Here is a 20,308-nt window from a genome sequence, read left to right on the forward strand (position 1 = left end):
TACAATTACTAAAAACATTAAAACTTTTTTGCATATGCTCTTGCCATTTGCCTCCCATTTTTCAAATGATTGTACTATATCTATACTGTCAGATCATAGTCCTTATGTAACAAATTTATTCCCCTTAGCCCTCAATTAGTCCCAGTTCTTCAGGTAACTGCATATTTAATGTTCACCCCTACTCCTTATTTTGCTATCTCTCATTTCAGTTGTCTGAAGCTTGTTTTCTAGTAGATTCCTCAGAAAGGGATCATGGGAAGAGTATTTCCTGAATTCTTGCATAATGATAACAAATTGTTCCCTTCACATTTATAAGTCAGTTTTGCTGATTATAAAATCCTTAACTCAACTTTCTTTCTTTCAGTGAACTCTCTCTCTGGCACAAAGTGTTGTTACTGAAAAGTCTGAAGGAAATCTAATCCTTGCCTTATAAGTCTCAAGGTCTTTGTTTCTACGTGCCTAATGGATCTTTTCCCTTTTTTGTAAGTCCAAACATTTTATTAGCCTATGTCTTAGTGTTGGTCGTTCTAGCTGGATATTTTCAGATGTGCACATGGTTTCAAATCTTTTATTTCTATTTCAGAAGAGTTCTCTGGAAATATAGATGTTAGTATTTGTCACAGGCAGCCTCAAGGGCGGCCCCCCAGGATCCCTGCCTGCTGGTATTCATACCCTTACAGTTCCCTCCCAGCTGGTCTGTATGATCAATAGCATATGGTATGACAGAGGTGATACTATGTCACCTTCCGAGGTTAGATTATAAAGAACCATGGCCTCCATCTTGCATCACTTACTTGGGAGAAACAGGTCGCTATGTTGGGAATAGCCCTGTGGAGAGGCCCTCGTGCTGAAAAGCTGGTATCTGCTTACAACTACATGAGTGAGCTTGGAAGCAGGCCCTGACACCCCAGTCATGTGTTGAGATGACAACAACCCCACCCAACAGCTTAACTGCGACCTCATGAGACACCCTGTGCCACTCAAAAAAGCAGCTGATTCCTGACCCTCATAAATTGTGAGATAAAAAATGTTTGTTGCTTTAAAATTGCTAAGCTTTGGGTAATTTGTTACACAGCAATAAATAACAAATATAGTATCTGTTCTGACTTTTATCATCTAATCAATCTTTTTGCCTATCAACAATATTTGTCATTTTCTTCACTCCTTTATTATCTTTCTTCATTTCTTCTTGATTTCAAAAAAATTTTCCTTTTTAACTACCACTTTCTTAAGGCATTAAATGTTCTGTTTATCTGCTCATATGTTCCTTCTGATTTATTCATTTCTAAAATGATTTTTCTTTGCTTTCTAATTATTTCCTGAGTCTGTCATTTCATTTCTAATCCTGATTTATCAGATTCTTTGACACTTCATATTGCTTTGTTTTGTTTTGTTTTTGAAGACATGGTCTCACTCTGTCATCTAGGCTGGAGTGCAGTGTCACAATCTTGGCTCACTTCAGCCTTGACCTCCTGGGCTCAAGCCATCCCACCTCAGCCACTGGAGCAGCTGGGACTACAGACGTGTGCCACCATGCTCAGCTAATTTTTAAAATTTTTTGTAGAGACAAGATCTCACCATGTGGGACCCAGGCTGGTCTCCAACTCCTGGGCTCAAGCGATCCTCCCACTTTGGCCTCCCAAAGTGCTGGGGAATATAGGTGTGAGCCACCGTGCTCAGCCTCTTAATTACTTATTTTGAAATAGCAGATGATAGTTTTGACCTATTTTGTAGTCATATCTTTCTAATGTGCTTTCATTGTCTGTAGGGATCTTATTCTACTCTTTACTCTCTTGTTTCTCATAAAACTTTGTATGGAATTTAACCTTAATACTTTTCTATGGTTTATTTTTCTGTGAGATTACATTTCCATATATTTTAGAATGAGTCCAGGAAGGCTTTTCTAACTTCACAGAGTTCTCTTTTCTGTGGCTTTGTGTAATGTTCAAATAAATAGCAACCTGCTTTCTGGGACTTCCTGGCTGTTCTCCCTGGCTTTGGATTAGATCTTCTTTTCCCTTCCTCCCTCTTTATCCCTGTCCTGCTCAACTTTGATTCTCCTCCCAGCAGTCCTTCCTCAGTGTGGGGGCCTGTTTTGGAAGGGCGCCCTAGTGGATCTGTTTTGAGAGGTCATGCAGGCTAGACTGCTCTGGCCTCTTTAAATCTCCTTACCTACAGCCTGAACACTTACTCATTATTGGAGAGCGTAAAACTCCTCCCAGCTCCAGCTCATGTTCATAACTGGCTCCCAAATTCCAGAGAATAACCATGAGTTATGAGAGGGTTCTCCAGTTTTCAGATCCGGCAGATGCCACCCCATTGCTTCCTTCTTCCTCCTGCACAGATGCTTAGACCATGCAGGTTCTATGGCAATTGGTGGTTTGTTTTGGGGTTTTGTGGGTATACCCTGCAACTGAATGCTGTCAATGCTATCCATGGGTTTTTGGTTTTGCTATCTAGTTGCTATATGTGTTTTTGCATGGGGATTCAGAGACTGAAAACTATGCTGCTACTGCAGCTGCCATCTTCCTAATGCATTTCTAATGAAGATATAACCATTTGGTTTCTAAAGTCAGCATGTTAGACAAAAATTGAGTATAGTTTTAGATTACCCTTGAAAATGCCTTAGGAAGCTGTCTTATGAGACTGGCATACTGTCTCTTAATAAGTCCAACATAGCTGATCTTCCTCCAGCAATAAAACATATTACTGGATAATAATCTTCATACCAAATAAAGAAGCTGACATGCATTTAGGGCACAGATGATATGAAAAATCAAATGGTTTAACATTCATACTCAGTGTGGTAGGACGGACATACTATGAAAGATTATTCAGGAACTAAAACAGAGTGATGCCACAAATTTAAATTCCCCATCTCATACTCACACTGTACTTTAAAATTACTCCTCCATCCCCTTTACTTCATGTCATGTGCAAATACTTGAATATTATAAGAGAAGACTGTGACTTATTTGGCATAGATTAAAACAGCCAGTCTTAGGCTATCTGAGTTCAAATTTCAAGCTTCTCTTCTTCCTAGCTGTCTGTCCACAGGCAAGTTAGTTCCACGCTTTGGTTTCCTTATGTGTAAATAATAATAGTATATAACTAGGGCTACAGCACCGCACACCTGAAGGGAGAAACATTCACACTGAAGAGTATATGAGTAGTGCCTCAAGGCATATGCAGGCATACAACACAGCCTTGAAATTCAATCTACTCTCCAAGGGTTTTTGTGAGGAATAACTGAGATAAATACATGCAGAACATTTAGTACAGTGTTGACATGGAGCTGTCGAGAGGTATCAGTAGTAACTGGAACTATGCCATTGGCTTTCCTGGATCGGTGTGAAATCTTGTGGAAGACAAAGGCTGTCAAGCTCCCTATGAGCTAAACTGTGACAAAGGGCTAGAGAGCTGATATACCCTAACGGAGGACAATGAAGGTGTATTGTGGCCTTGCTGGATGAAAGCAAACTGCTTCTGCTGGCTTTCATTGACAGGGATGGAGAAAAAGGCATTTGCCACATCAACAGCTGTATACCAGGTACCAGGGATTATGTTAATTTGCTCAACTGATGAAACCACATCTGGTATAGCAGCTGCAATTGGATTCACTGCCTGGTTAAGCTTTCGATAATCCATCATTTCTCCAGGATCCACCTGTCTTCTGTACAGGCCAAATAGGAGAGCTAAATAGGGATGTGGCGGGAATCACCACTCCTGCATTTTTCAGGTCCTTGGTGGTAGCACTAATCTCCACAATCCCTCCAGAACTGCAGTATTGCTTTCAGTTTGCTATTTTTCCTAGAGGCAGTTCTGGTGGCTTCCGCTTGGTCTTTCCCACCATAATAGCCTTTGCTCCATAGGTCAGGGAACCAGTGTGGGGATTCTACCAGCTGCTGAGTATGTCTACTCCAATTTTGCATTCTGGAACTGGGGAAAAAACCACAGAATTGGTTATTTTCACATTGGGCCCACTGTGAGATGGGCATGAGCTAAAACTCATTGATCATCTGACCTCCACACAAGCCCCTATCCTGACTAGTAGATCACAGTGACATTTTTGAATGTCCTAGAATTAGTGTTGGCTTACAGACAGTGACTAGAAGTCCTCAAAAGTTCTGATTATTTTCTTTTCTCCAAAGCATAGTTACCGTATTAAAAGGCTGTAAGTCCCTTTGCAGAGGCTGGGGGAAAGTTCTGGCAGTATCCTGGGGTGTTTCCTCAAGGGGACCTACACACTCCCCTTCACTCAAGGTATTGTGGGTCTGGAAATTGGCTCAAGTCTGGAAACTGATGCGATCTTGACTCACTGCAACCTCCACCTCCCGGGTTCAAGTGATTCTCCTATCTCAGCCTCCTGAGTAACTGAGGTTACAGCCACGCGCCACCACACTCAGCTAATTTTTGTATTTTTAGTAGAAACGGGGTTTTGCCATGTTGGCCAGGATGGTCTCGACCTCCTGACCTCAGGTGATCCACCTGCCTCAGTCTCCCAAAGTGCTGTGATTACAGGCGTAAGCCACTGCGCCCAGCCTCTGCTTTCTATTTTGACTCTGCTGTCTGATGGTAACTCTGCCTACTACTTGGTGTTTGGCAGTGGGGTACCACCAGTTGGCCCCTGCCACCCTGGGATCGAATTACTCCTACTACATTTAGGTTTCCCAATTCAGTGACCAAAGTTCCCACTGTATGGTCTGACCTACAGAGAAGAGTGATCACAGAGCTCTTGAAGGATGCTGGGGCTTCCCGACAAATATGTTTCTCGCAGTTGTGGTGAAAGGTGAGTCATGTGGACACATAAAATTCACAATTACATTACCGTAAGTCACCCCTCCCCAAATTCAACTCGTGAGTAGAGAATAACAAAACATAATTATAAACATTCATCGGTCGAGGGCTGGGGAGATAATGCAATATTTTTCATAGAATCCCTTTAATGTGGAAAATATTTCAATTCATTTGATACCAGGTTTACAGATCAATAGTGTCAGACTTACACTACATATCTAGAGCCATTACCCTCCACTGCTTCCATAGACTATCTTGTTATCATTTAGTTTGAACTATTTCTGAAATGGTTAAATATTGTCTCTATCTGTACCTATTGCCACAAAATGACATGACTTTGAAAGTCACTTAATGTATGAATTTGTACATGAAACTGTTTCTTTTCAACTTTAGCTTTTAGTGCTATGTGAATCTCTGTGGTTATCTATGAGTTCCTCTCCATTTCAATTAAACATTAAAAAAAAATGTGTGCACATATATGTAATTTAACATGTATATATTATAAGGTAGGTGCTTTTTGCCCTTTCTTTATCCACACTCTTTTCTTCTCCTAACTGCTTCTAATAAAGAAATCAATTTTTTAGGCCAGGCGCGGTGGCTCACGCCTGTAATCCCAGTACTTTGGGAGGCCGAGGTGGGTGGATCACAAGATCAGGAGATGGAGACCATCCTGGCTAACACAGTGAAACCCCGTCTCTACTAAAAATACAAAAAATTAGCCGGGCGTAGTGGCGGGTGCCTGTAGTCCCAGCTACTCAGGAGGCTGAGGCAGGAGAATGGTGTGAACCTGGGAGGCGGAGCTTGCAGTGAGCTGATATCACGCCACTGCACTCCAGCCTAGGTGACAGAGTGAAACTCTGCCTCAAAAAAGAAAGAAGTCAATTTTTTAGAAATTATAATTTCAATGAATAAAGGTTTATTCTTAGTCTTTAATTTTTTTTTCTTTTTTCTTTTTTTTTTTTTTTTTTTTTGGAGATGGGAGTCATTCTGTCGCCCAGGCTGGAGTGCAGTGGCACGATCTTGGCCCACTGCAACTTCTGCCTCCTGGGTTCAAGTGATTCCCATGCCTCAGCCTCCCAAGAAGCTGGGATTACAAGTACGCACTGCCACGCCTGGCCAATTTTTGTATTTGTAGTAGACATGGTGGCCAGGCTGGCCTCAAACTCCTGGCCTCAAATGATCCACCCGCCTTGGTCTCCCAGAGTGCTGAGATTACAGGCATGAGCCACCACACCCAGCCCTTAGTCTTTAACTTTAAAGATATATGAGTAAAATATTTGTAATGTTTTTTTTTTTTAAAGAGGGCTTTTAGCTTTTCAAAATATTTTTATTTTATTTTGCCAGTGACTTAGTGTGTCTAAAGGAAAGTTTTCCCAATCATTGTTTAGGCTGCTATACAAACCTGGAACAGAATCTCTCTTCCTGTTATTGAGGTTATCTCCCTTTTATTCTTGAAAGTCTCATTCGAAATACACCTATCAGAGTTCACTCAGGATATTTTCTACTACTCTCCTTTTCATAATGCTGCTGTTTCTTCTTACATTCTCCTTGAAACTCTCTCCTCTTTTGCTTCCATAATATTTTACTGTCCTCATCCTTTTTCTGATTATCTTGAATCCTCTTTTTATTTTGCAAACTGGTCTATCCTTCTAAACGTGGCCATTCTCCAAAGCTTGTTGACCTGAATGCTCTCTCTCTATAGACTCTCCCTCACTTATTCTCTCAGTATCAGACATTATCTCTGAGCTAACAGGTATCAAATAGCTTGCCTGAGTTCTGTTGTCTCACCAAAGATCTGGTTACTCAATTTCAATATTTACTCCGAATTTTTTTTTTTTTTTTGAGACTGAGTCTTACTCTATCGCCCAGGCTGAGTGCAGTGGTGTGATCTCGACTCACTGCAACCCGTGCCTCCTGGGTTCAAATGATTCTCGTGCCTCAGCCTCCCGAGTAGCTGAGATTACAGGTGTGCACCACCACACCCAGCTAATTTTTGTATTGTTAGTACAGATGGGGTTTTACCATGTTGGTCAGGCTGGTCTCGAACTGTCTCCCGAAGTGCTGGGATTATAGGCATGAGCCACTGTGCCCAGCCTATTTACTGACTATTTCTAAGTGGATGCTCACTATAACCTCAAACTTAATGATTCAAAAACCATTCATCATTATTCTTTCCAAATGGTTTATGCCTTCCAACTTCTATTCCATTCAATGGCATGAATGAGTATCACAGTCTTCTCAGCTAGAAAGATTAGACTCCCTGTGGCTCATCTCCTTTGTGTCAGAATAGAATAATGGGATGTAGTGCAGCTCTGGATCAAACAGACTAAAATGTAATCCCAGGATTGCCATTACTTATTGTGTGGTCTTGGATTAGTTACTTACTCTTTGAGCCTAGATCCTCATCTGTAAAATGAGATTAGTAATATCTATTTCACAAGGGTGTGAAGTTGTGCACACAAGACATACTGGATAAACAACAGCCCCTCTCACATCTAGTTACTTAGCAAATTATGCCTATTCATCCTTTGCAGGTCTCTGACAGATAATTCTACTCCCCATTCTAACTCTTAGTCATATCTGGATTACTCTAATAACCTCTTTGCAGTCTGCACTAAATCTAGCCTTTCCATCCATCCATCCATCCATCCATCACTATTGTCAAAATAATCTCCTTAAAATATACATTTTATCAAATCATATTCTTATTAATGCAATTTTCAACAGCTTCCTATTGCCCATCAATCAAAGCTGTTCAAAATCTATCCACTCAAACCTACTTCAGAGATTACTTCCCTGACAAGCTATGGGTAAACTGGCCTCCCCACTCCCTTCCCCACACACCAAGACCTCTCCCACCAGCATGCTGCTGCTCAGGTTGTTTCTTCTCTCTGCTCTCATGGATAATCCCCTTTCCTGACCACTGGTTGTATCTGAAATCTGTACCAGGTACAACTTCCTTATGCTGTAGGCTGGTTCTTATTTCCCTTTACTGCTCAACTTACATGAATCCTCTCTCCCCACTTTGATAGTTTGTGGTTTATTACTGATGACTCCTCTGTCTACTACAATGTATCACTGTGTAACCAAGCAGAGGAAAACTTTCAGATGGATTAAAAGAATGAGACAAATGAGAGAATTATTATCATGTTTTCAATCAATATACTTGAGTATTTAAAGGTAAAGAACTGCACTGTTTGTCTATGTTGTATCATTTTTTTTTTTTTTTTTTGAGACAGTCTCACTTTGTTGCCCAGGCTGGAGTGTACTGGTGTGATCTTGGCTCACTGCAACCTCCCCATCCCGGGTTCAAGCGATTCTCCTGCCTCAGCCTCTCGAGTAGTTGGGACTACAGGCACGTGCCACCATGCCCAGTTAATTTTTGTATTTTTAGTACAGTCAGGGTTTTGCCATGTTGGCCAGGCTGGTCTCAAACTCCTGACCTCAGGTGATCCACCCATCTTGGCCTCCCAGAGTGCTGGGATTACAGGCGTGAACCATAGTGCCCAGCCATTATAAATTTTTATCAGCCAAAAGAGAAGTTTCTTGAAAATAAAGACAAATGATTAACTTTTTCTGCATTCTCATAAAAATCAAACACATTAGCCACTTAGTCTAATTAGTAATACTTATTTTATAAATAAAGTTATTTAAAGTAAAAACCTTAATATACCTTTGCTTTCAATAATAGAGAAAAATGATTTTGAGGCAAGATACGTATCTAAGTTCCTCAGGGGAATTTTCTCTAATTCACATATTTCTCCCTAAGCAAATGCTTCCCTCCTTTCTACTGTCTTCTCCTAGCTAACAACTCTGCTATAATAGTAAGCCACTGTGATTGATGAGCCTATGCCACAGTGTTTAGTAGATATACACCAAAAGTTTCAAAAAAAATGGGACAATATGGTTCCAATCAAGATCAGAGGTAAAATAATTTTCAGTATCTCCTACAGGCAAATTCCTCAATATGCCTACCATAATCTGCTGGTGTATAATTCAGAAGTTCAAATTGCCAGTGTTTATAGCACGAATAATTCTGGTACATGTCAAATATTTCTCGGGTAAATTGTTGGCAGATGTCACCTAAAACAAAATACGAAAAATATTTAGTCAGGACAAATTTCGGAAAGCCACCCTTAAGACTAAGTCCTTTAGGAAATAAAGAATAACTATTTCCAAATTTAAATACATTTAATGGACTTTTAAAGTTAGTGTTATCAAATAAGGTAAAATTCAAGGACTTTTTAGATCATTTAAATAATAAAGTAAGTTTACTGACCTCCAGTAGTCCTTCCAGCTGTCACCTCTAAAATAACATCATTTTTGTCATATTTCTCCTTTGGCACAAGGCTCTGGAAAAGCTGGAATAAAAATCAGCATTTGTGTGTATATTTTCCCCGGTACACTATTACTGAATTAAATAAAGGCCCGAAAAACATTGAAAAAAATCAATAATTGGCAAAATCATATAGTATCCCAAACAGGGTATTCCAAAAATGCTATAATAAGTAGAACTAATTAGACCTAAAATAGGTGATCAATTCATGTTAACAATGGAGTTACTTGTCAGTATATTTTCTGCACTGTTATCAGATTATCTTAATTTTCTAGAATGCAGAAGTTCAGATCAAAGTCCAGGGTGTTCCATTCAATTTTCTTCAGATTTTGGCTCTTATAATTAGTTCTGAACAGTAGCTTCTTTCATCTAATGAATGAAGCAAGGCTTTGAAAGTCTTCACTTTGAGAAATGATTTCATATTGTCTCCTGCTATAACTGACAGCAGACACCAGCCATGCTGTGCCTTCTCAGCAGAGACGCTCTAATTAAAGACTATGTTGAGGGCTCCCAAGATAAGGCTCAAAATGAGTTTCTCAGCTGTGACCAGAAAGAAAAAGGGCTTCCTAATAAAGAAAGTAACCGACATTCCTCTTAGGAAGAAAAGGGAAGTAATTTCATTATTACTAAAAGGTTTTTCAAATCAAAGTAAAAGTACCTATGTGTCATGACTGTCCCTACTGCCAATTTCTGAAATACTCCATCTCTGCTAGAAATGATATAGTCTATGGGAGAGAATATGAGACAGACTGAGAGTCAGACATCTTCTGCCTTTGATTAACTGGTTCAATTTGTAATAAAAATAACTGATATCCCATGTAACCTCCCCCTTAACTATTCAAAAAGCCCCTCTATTGGATTCCCAGAGTAAGAAAGACTGAAGGTAGGAGGATGGCAAATGTGACAGAGGGAAACATGGTATACAGTAGTGTGTTCTTCATTGTCTTTGTAGACAAAACCATCCATTAAGCAAGAATGAAAAGAGACCACTATGGAAGGGAAATCTTCCATTTCCATGTCTAGGAGATATCAGCTGATGCTGATACAGTATCATCAACCCTGAGAAGCTCCAGTATGCCACACCCTTACTAGACCTAACTAAAGATGTGTGCTAACCAACTATTTTTACACCTTTGGATTCATTCCATTCTATCCAGAGTGCAAATTTCCAATCCTTAGTTAACAGCCACCATGAACTCCTCCTCCTCTTCTCACTCTTAAAATCCTCTGACTCTTCCCTGTGGTGAACTAAATTTCTTTACCAGCATGTATTCTCTTGCTTAACAAGTTAACAGACTCAACTTTGAATTTTTTTTTTTTTTTACCCTGGGAGTCTTTATTATTTGACATCGTAATTTCTTCATTCTCATTCTGCAGCAAATTACAGGAGACCAGCTTGATCACTTATCATAAGAGAACACTTAAAACAGTGTTTGGAAACCACTTTGAGCACCGAAGCAGAGTCTAGCAAAAACAGCATTCCTTTATACAGCACTATTGAAACTAGTCGACCTCTGAAAACCTACCTCATTGTACAACATGTTGATTTTTTGATCAATGGTTTGCCTTTCTTCCAGTGCAAGTTCTTGTAACTGCTTTTCATCTTGTTTATTTAGGCCTAAAAGCCAGAAACAGAAATAATGATAAAGTTTTTAAATACTTACAGAGAAACTCCTAAGTAGCCATGTTCCTCTTTGGCTACTAAGTTTTATTTCAGTTGCAAAGGCAAGGGATTATACAAAGGAACATTTAGAATATTTGGAGAATGTCAATTAACAAGTATTTGCTAAGCATTTCCAAAAAACTCATTGTGAAAAGCAATATAATTGTGCTTCCCAAAACCTTGTGTTTTTTTTTTAAAGGTAAAATAGCTTAAAACATTTCATCTCTAAACAAATCAATCTATTAACAGTAGTAACAAAAATATGCTTAATATAGAAACCCACATTTACAAAGCTCGTTATTTGAATGTCTATAATTATATAAATTGGTAATTAATCAAACAGGTTTAAAAAGCTACTAGCTAATTAAATATAAACCCAAATAAGATAAGATTTGGAGCAAATTGGAGTGAGCATTTCCTGTCCAAAGGTAGCAGCTGTAACTCAGCATACTGTGACATGGTCCAGCACAGCTACAACTTCCATATTATCCAAGAGAAGTCAGAAATAAGAATTCTTAAAATCTCTTGATACATTCATACTCAGTTCACATTGTTTTTTTTTAAGAGAGATGAGGACTCACTATGTTGCCCAGGCTGGAGTAGCTATTCTCGGATGTCATCATGGTACACTATAGCCTCAAACTCCTGGACTCAAGCGATCTTCCTGCTTCAGCCTCCCAGGTAGCGGAGATTACAGGTGCGTGCCACTGTGCCTGGCTTAGTACGGTACTTTAAAATACATATCATGGCCAGGTGCGGTGACTAATGCCTGTAATCCCAGCACTTTGGGAGGCCAAGGCAGGCGGATCACTTCAGGTCAGAAGTTCGAGACCAGCCTGGCCAAAGTGGTGAAATCCCATCTCTACTAAAAATGCAAAAATTATACAGGCATGGTGGTGCACGCGTGTACCCCTAGCTACTCGGGAGGCTGAGGCAGGAGAATTGCTTGAACCCAGGAGGTGGAGGTTGCGGTGAGGCAAGGTCATGCCACTGCACTCCAGCCTGGGTGACAGAGAAAGACTCTGTCTTAAAAAAAATAAAATACATATCACGTGTGTCAGACAAAACATACATTTTTGTAACCTGTCCTGTATGGAGAAAATGGGCCTTTTTCTGTTATTTCCAAAGGAGAAAGTTAAATCATGGAACTCTAGCAAAACAAGATAACAATGATCTAGTTATTGACCAAGGATGGTAGACCTCATGACCTTTGACTCCACTGCTTTAGAGGCTTGGAGACTTTATTTGTCAGTGGCCATTGCTGCAAATTGAGGTAAAAAATTCCAACCCTTAATAATAAAGAAAATAGAAATGAAGACTCACAATTATAAAGAAGAGAAGCCTCTTTTAAATTATTCTCTAGTCATGGAAGTCATTAAGCTCTGGTGGGATTCTGTGCCTCATTCAAGCTTTCAACATTTAACATTTTGCTAGACACTCTGCTAGTTGCTGGGGAGACAAGGAAGAAAAAAACATGGCTTCAGGCCTCAAGTGGCCCAGTCTGGTGGCAAACACATACACATGATTACAATATGAGATGGGGGAGTGCCAGTGTGCCATAGGGGCATAAATGAAGGGGACTAAACCAGACTTTAGCAGTTAATGAGAGCTTCCTGGCTAAGGTGTCATCAGAACTAATTCTAATTACGGATCATCTGTTGTAGAATTTTTTTTTTTTGAGATGGAGTCTTGCTCTGTTGCCCAGGCTGGAGTGCAGTGGCGTGATCTCGACTCATTGCAACCTCCGCCTCCTGGGCTCAAGCAATTCTCCTGCCTCAGCCTCCCAAGTAGTTGAGATTACAGGCATGCACCACCACACCCAGCTAATTTTTGTATTTTTAGTAGAGACGGGGTTTCACCATGTTGGCAGGCTGGTCTTGATCTCCTGACCTCCTGATCCACCCGCCCTGGCCTCCCAAAGTACTGGGATTACAGGCATGAGCCACCGCGCCCGGCCTGTTGTAGAATTTTAATGTCACCACTAGTACCACATTGTGCACATATGCCACAAATGGAAACCAGGCTGACATTACTTTATAGATATCTGCTGATTCAAAGGTATCAGAAAAACCTTCTGATTTGCAATCATATAAAATTATTTTTGCGTTCTCTTATTATTTGCTGTAAACCTGTAGAATCCGTCTAATTCAATTTTATTATATCAACAAAGATTTGAGAACCTATTATGTCCCATGTTTCATGCTGCAGAGGATAGAAAAATGAGTAAGACACAGGACCTGACCTTGAAGAACAGACAATGGAGTTAGGGGCTTAGGTTAAGACAGTTACATAAAGGATTATAATACAAAACAGAGAAAGGCAACCACACTTGTTTTGCAAAGGGTACTGAAGCCAAAGTATGACATCTCAGCCAAGCTTTGTAAGAGGACTGGCTTTTAACAAGGTGAACCAAGCATGTTAACAACGTGGGCAAAGATACAGACATGGGACAGCACGAATATATCCAGAGAATGGCAAGTTGTCTATTTTGGTTGGAAGGCAGAATATGCAAAGAGAATTAACATAGTACATGGAGAGGCTGGGGTTACTCTGCAGGGGCTTTTAAATACCAAACCAAGAAATCTCTACTTATAGACAATGGGAACAGGTGAGTAACATGAATAAGATTGTACTTGAACTAGAACGCCTAGAGGTAGGGCTACAAGTTAGGAATTGATTGCAATCAGCTAAGTCAGAGATGTAATGAAGATATAAATTAGTGGAAGGAATAGAACAGGACTCATGCAAGCTACATCACAGAGGTAGACCCTACTGGACTTTGAATCATCCATCAAGCAGTGGATAAGAGCAGAGGCTTTGGAATCTCATTGCTTGGGTTCAAATCCTTGCTTCTCCCCTCGCTGGCTGAGTGATCTTTGCAAATTTAACCTTTCAATGTCCTCATCTATAAAATGTGTAAAATGAGGGAAAACACAGGCTGGGCAACACAGTGAGACCTCATCTTTACTAAAAATAAAAAAAATAGCTGGGAATGGTTGCACACACCTGTAGTCCCAGCTACTTGGGAGGCTGAGGTTGGAGGACTGCTTGAGTCCAGGAGTTCAAGGTTAAAGTGAGCTATGATTACATTACTGCATTCCAGCCTGGGCCACAGAGCAAGACTCTGTCTCTTAAAAGAAACAAAAAGGGGAAGGGGGAATAATCATATATCCTACCTCATAAGGTTACCTGAACATTCAAATGAGATAATATTTGTAAACCACTGAGCTTAGTGCCTAGCACATAAGAGGACTTTGTAAATGTAGCTATTATTACTATTATTATAGAAAAATTGTAGAGGTAGTAGAGCCTTTAGAAATGATGTAATCCAATCTAATATTATACATGATACAACCAAGGCTGAAAGAAGTTATGCCAATTTAATTAGAATGCATTTCATAAACTTCTACTATACACAAGCAACCTTCTCAAAACTAATTAACTACAAATCTGTGTGGCATTATGCAAAAGAGTAAAAAAATCTCCATTAAACCTACGTAAGAGACTTGTGGTACCATCAATAGAAGGCAGAAAAATGGAAGGCTTCAAAAATCCAGGACTTTACAGGTATAACAGTGACTGGCCTGTGTATCACATAATACTGCTAAGGCTAAATGAAACAAGATGAAGCACAGAAGAAAATCTAGAAACTAAAAGTTAATAGCCAAATCTGGATAAATGTTGAATCATAGGTTAGTTCATTAAACTTTTCTCTCAACTTCTGTATAAAAATTTTCGAAAATTTTCATAAGAGAAAAAAGGTAGAGGCAATAGCAGTATTGAGAAATACTAAAATAAAAAACTAAGATAAAAAATAGCCGGTAGTCCCAGCTACTCAGAAGGCTGAGGCAGGAGGATTGTTTGAGCCCTGGAGTTTGAGTGAGGGACCATCTCTTAAAAAATAAAAAAATAAAAAATAAAAAATAAATACACCATATACAAAAATAACTAAAATAGATCAAAGACCTAAATGCATGGGATAAAAATAAAAAATACGTCAGTCTTGTAAGAAAACACAGATGTAAACCTTTGTGCCCTTAGATTAGGCAATTTTCTTAGATATGACTCCCAAAACTCAAGCAACAAGAGAAAAAAAGATAAATTGGACATCATCAAAATTTAAAAATATCATGCTTCAAAAGACAGTATCAAAAAAGTGAAGAGAAAACCACAGAATGGGAAATTTTTGCAAATCATATATCTGATCATGGACTTTTACCTAGAAGATAAAGACCACTCACAACTCAATAATGAAAAGACAATTAAATTTAAAAACTGGCAAAGGATCTGAACAGTGATTTCTCCCAAGATGATACACAAATGGCCAAATAAGCACCAGAAAAGATGCTCAACATCATTAATCTTCAGGAAAATGCAAATCAAAACCACAATAACACACCACTTCACATTCATAGGATGGCAATAATTGAAAGGGCGGATAATAAGTGTTGGCAAGTACGTGGAGAAATAGGAACCCTCATACGCTATGTGTAGAGCTGTAAAATCGTTATAGTCACTTTGGAAAACAGTCTGGCAGTTCCTCAAAAGGTTAAACAGAGTTACCACATGAACCAGCAATCTATGTCCACAAAACAACTTGTACACAAAAGTTCACAGTATTGTTATTTATAATAACCAAAAAGTGGAAACAACTCAATGTTCATCAACTGATGAATGGATAAATAAAATGTGGTATATCCATACAATGGAATATAATTCAGTAATGAAAAGAAATAAAGTACTGGCTGGGCATGGTGGCTCATGCCTGTAATCCCAGCACATTGGGAGGCCAAGGTGGGTGGATCACTTGAGGTCAGGAGTTTGAGACCAGCCTGGCCAACATGGTGAAACCCCGTCTCTACTGAAATACAAAAAAAATTAGCTGGGCATGGTGGCAGGGGCCTGTAGTCCCAGCTACTTGGGAGGCTGAGGTGGGAGAATAGCTTGAACCCAGGAGGCAGAGGTTGCAGTGAGCCGAGATTGCACCACTGCACTCCAGCCTGGGTGACAGAGCAAGACTCTGTCTCAAAAAATAAAATAAAATAAAAAATAAAAAATAAAAGCTTCCTTCCTGGCTCCACTAACGCGCAGTCCCCTCCAGGAAGCTTTACCCAATCAATCCAGGCTAGTTTGAGTGCCCTCTCCTCTTTGCTCCCATGAAACTGTGCCTCCCTCTAGTAGAGCAGGTCTCACATTATAAACAATACTTAAATAAGTTTCTCTCACTGGACCATAGAAGCCCACTGATGGGGTAGGAACTGTATATGTAGCCCTAGTATGTAGGTACAGTGTTCAATAAAGGTCTGCTCAATAAAATAAAGCTTCTGAAAAGACCAACATTTTGTCTCCCAGACCTTGAGACCACGGGAAGTACCACGAGGAGCCTGTTTACTTAGTACATTGATCTTTAGTAGCTAAAGTGTGTCAAATACTCTGGGTACAGAGTCCTGTTCTTTCCAAGTGTTGAGCTTATTACTTGTAGGTTTTTTTAAAAGACTGAGTTCAGGCCAGCCTCAGTGGCTCGGTGGCTATAATCATATCGCTTTGGAAAGCCCTGGCACAATAGTCCTAGCTACTCAGGATGCTGAAGTGGGGGGCCAGGACTTACAGGTTACAGTGAGCTACGATTGAGTCACTGCACTCCTGCCTGGGCAACAAGTGAGACCCTGCTTCTGTGGGAAAAAAAAAACAAAGACTAAGTTCAATAAAGCTTTAACTTAGAAAATCAAATCTGTACTTACACACACGCATGTAAGTGTGTGGTTTTTTTTTTCATAGCCCTTATGCAGGACACATAAGTATCTTTTACCTACTTTTACACATTGATTCTAATTCTTCAATTGCTTGTTCAGTCTCCTGAATTTCTTGGTAAATGGCTGCAAGAGGTGCCAACTCAGCATGCCTTCTGTTCAAGGACCTTCGGTTTTCTTCATTCACAGGGATATGCTGCAGACATTGCTCAAGTGTTTGGTACTCCTTACTCAGGTTCTCCATATATTTCTGTAGTGCTTTATGCTTCCAGAGCATCTTGGTGTCTTGATGGCAATATCTCCTGGACCAATTCTTACTTAACAGATGAAGAATGCAATTCCTGTTTTGTCTAAAAACTTGCAGCCTTGTATCAAGATGTATCTGTCTAAATTGATGAGAATGGAGCTGGATGTGACACTGGAGGTAACCATTAAGAGATGGATGTCTAAAAAGCCAAACACACAGGTGACGATTCATCTCAGCATCTGAAATACAATAAACACAGTCTTTAAAAAAAAAATCAGCTCTAAAGATACATGCATAATAAACCTGGAAGGAACATCAAGAAATCTTGTTTCATTTACTGCCTCAGCCAGCTCCACAGTCTTAAAATTCAACTGCCGGCCGGCAGCAGTGGCTCACGCCAGTAATCCCAGCACTTTGGGAGGCTGAGGCAGGCGGATCACCTGAGGGCAGGAGTTCGAGACCAGCCCAGCCAACATAGTGAAACGCTGTCTCTACTAAAAATACAAAAATTATCCGGGCGTGGTGGCAGGCGCCTGTAATCCCAGCTACTCAGGAGTCTGAGGCAGGAGAATTGCCTGAACCCAGGAGGCAGAGGTTGCAGTGAGCCGAGATCATGCCATTGCACTCCAGCCAGGGGGACAAGAGCAAGACTTTGTCTCAAAAAAAAAAAAAAATTCAGCTGCCTACAGAAATAACATAATTCTTCAAATGTATGAATAACATATTAAAATAAATAAAAACAGCACTGCTCCTACCTGTTCAACATATATAATTAACTGAAGCATATGAGTAGGAGTACAACTAACAAATATATCAATTGAATGAGTTAAGTCAGTTATTTTCTAGAAAGTATCTAGAATCTAGAATTGAGTGTGTAAACAAGCTCTTGAAAGCTATGAAAACATACAAACTTAAGGCGGTTCATAAAGTCATTTTCTAAAGTTTGAAGAAAATATTATTATCTTGTATAATTCTTTAACTTTAAGGATCTAGATATCCAAGGAAGTCAAGTAACTTAATCACGACTATTCAGTCGGCTGGATGGAGACAGAGCTGGTAATAGAATATAAGTTGCCTGTTCAGGACTCAGTAATTTTCACTCTCAATTGTGCAATCTCTTTTCAAAAATGCTTCCCATTTAGCTGAGATCCTAAAGGAAGAAAAGTTCAAGTATTAATAGACCAAGAAAGTAGGGCTGGTGAAAAGCTCTACAATTATATTAAATGGGACAACTATATTAAGCAAGAAAGGCAAGGAACAAAATAGAATCTCAATTACATTTAAAAAATATTCTACAATATAAGGTATACATGTAAAAAAAAAAAAAGCACATAGAGTATTTTTTAAAAAGAAAGTTAAATAAGAAACATACCAAAATGTGCTGAGCGCAGTGGCTCACGCCTGTAATCCTACCACTTTGGGAGGCCGAGGCGGGCAGATCATCTGAGGTCAGGAGTTCGAGACCAGCCTGGCCAACATGGGAAAACCCCATCTCTCCTAAAAATAGCAAAAAAATTAACTGAGTGTGATGGCACACACCTGTAGTCCTAGCTGCTCGGGAAGCTGAGGCAGGATAATCGCTTGAACCTGGGAGGTGGAGGTTGCAGTGAACTGAGATCGCACCACTGCACTCCAGCGTGGGCGACAAAGCAACACGCTGTCTCAAAAAAAAAAAAAAAAGAAATATACCAAAATGTTAACAAAATGATCTCTAGTTGTGAGATTGTGAATACCTTTTGCTTGCTATTTTTTCTACTTTTCAGTGTTTTCCAAGTTTCTTGCCCATGTAGCATGGAATACTTTCATAATCATAAAAAAATTAGTTTAAAAAATTACAGGTTAGGTGAAATTGGCTGTGTACAATAATTTTCTGTTCTCCTCCCCTCCAACAGAGATAATCAAGAGCTAACAAAAGTACACAATGGTCTTACTGAGTAAGAAAGGGAAAATATAAAGTGTTCTAAGAAAAACTCTAAGGTTCAAAGTTGAAATAAGGGTCAAGCCACGCACAGTAGCATGCACCTATTGTCCCAGCTACCCAGGAGACTGAGGCAGGAGGATCACTTGAGCCAAGGAGTTCAAGGCCAGCCTGGGCAACACAGTGAGACTCAACTCAAAAAAAGAAGGATCAACATTTATCAAAATCAAACTTTACTGTCTCCAGTGATCCTACTATGCTAGGAGGTGCATTGATATATTAGCTTATTTGTTCACTATAAGTCTGTTAACTTAGCATTATCACCTAGGAAATGAAACATTCAGAATGGTCTTTAAAATATTCAGTTTCCAGAGTTCTACTGATAGATTTTAGGATACTGCATCACATTATTAAAAGAACTGTTGAAGAAAGCACCAATGGCCAGCTGTCACAAACGTTACAATCCACCACCCCCGTATTTCAAGCACGTTAGAGAAAGTGTATCCATTTGCTAACAGACAGAATAAAAGGATGACAAATATATGTTTGTACGAATACTTATTGCTAAAATTTCCATTTTAGGAACAGTAGTAGAATGCATAATTTTCAAGGTCATGAATCTCAACATTAAGGAAAACAAAACAAAACAAAACAAGATGTTTACTCTCCAAGGTTAACTACACCTGAGAACAGCACGACTTCTCCATTACCCATCACAGTTAACAGTATTACTCTGATGCTTTGGGGAAAGTTCTGAGTGTAGGCAGGTCAGAAGCTACAGCCCGCGGGGCAGCAGCACGGGCAAATCATGCTGTGTAACTCAGTATATGGAGTGATTCCATAAAGAGGCAATACAGGAGGCGGCGGGGAAGATCAGGAAAGAACTGTGAGTACCTAAGAAAAAGAAGAATACACGTTAGCTCTCTTTACTGAGGTCGGAACGTTCCGAGACCCGCCACATTTCAGCCCGACAAACCCGCGATCACGTTCACTTCCTGGTTCACTTCTTCCGGGTTAACGCACGCTCCCGGCCTCTCCTCCGCCACGACCGCTCTCCGGAGGAGTTGTCCTTGAGCATGCCTAACAATGGACTAAAATGACAAAAATGAGCTAAATGAGAAAAATGACAAAACGAGAATGAAATTGTCATCAGACAACCGCCCCCGCACCGTCCTTATCCAGGGCGTGAGCCCAGAGCGGGGGTGGAGATGGTGGGAGGGAGGGAGGGAGGGAGGGGCCAAGGTGGGACTAAACTACAACTCCCAGAGCGCCCACCAAAGAATCCTGGGAGTTGTAGTTTACCTTGCGGCAGCCTCCAACCCCCTCCACTCACTATCCAGCCAAATGTGGAGTTTTTGGTTTTCACCGTTAACTGCAAACCTAGAAGAGAGATTCTTTACGATTCTGATTAAGAGATCAAGATTTAGAACATATTGCATGTGAAATTACAATAATTTCCTTATATATTAGAAGCCCCTAAAGCACTGTTTTCCGATATTTAAAAAAAATAAAGACTCCTTTTACATCATCCACAAATGTAGAAGATTCTGCGTGTAATTTCTATACTTTCAGCTTCCATTGCTTCAGAAAATACCTA

At 39.9% G+C, this 20,308-nt stretch overlaps 1 protein-coding gene across 7 annotated transcripts in view; it reads right to left on the minus strand.

The window, feature by feature from the left end:
* Positions 1–19,956, minus strand: part of MTRF1 (mitochondrial translation release factor 1) — a 49,806-nt gene extending 29,850 nt beyond the window's left edge. Inside the window, exons 1-6 of one of the 7 annotated variants that reach the window (XM_014347423.5) lie at positions 19,688–19,956; positions 19,395–19,605; positions 16,610–17,032; positions 10,660–10,751; positions 9,077–9,158; positions 8,773–8,880 (exon numbers count right to left, since the gene is read on the minus strand). In XM_014347423.5, coding sequence (XP_014202909.1) covers positions 8,773–8,880; positions 9,077–9,158; positions 10,660–10,751; positions 16,610–17,032; positions 19,395–19,425 — 736 coding nt within the window. In that variant the 5' untranslated portion in view covers positions 19,426–19,605; positions 19,688–19,956. Of the gene's footprint in view, positions 1–8,772; positions 8,881–9,076; positions 9,159–10,659; positions 10,752–16,609; positions 17,033–17,808; positions 17,944–18,165; positions 18,291–18,332; positions 18,451–19,392 lie in introns of all 7 variants that reach the window. The other 6 variants (XM_008958731.5, XM_055096667.2, XM_055096668.2 and 3 more) reach the window with 6 other exon arrangements.
* Between the last annotated feature and the right edge of the window lie 352 nt (positions 19,957–20,308).

This window comes from Pan paniscus, chromosome 14 (genome assembly GCF_029289425.2).
Source record: "Pan paniscus chromosome 14, NHGRI_mPanPan1-v2.0_pri, whole genome shotgun sequence".
NCBI lineage: Eukaryota > Metazoa > Chordata > Mammalia > Primates > Hominidae > Pan > Pan paniscus.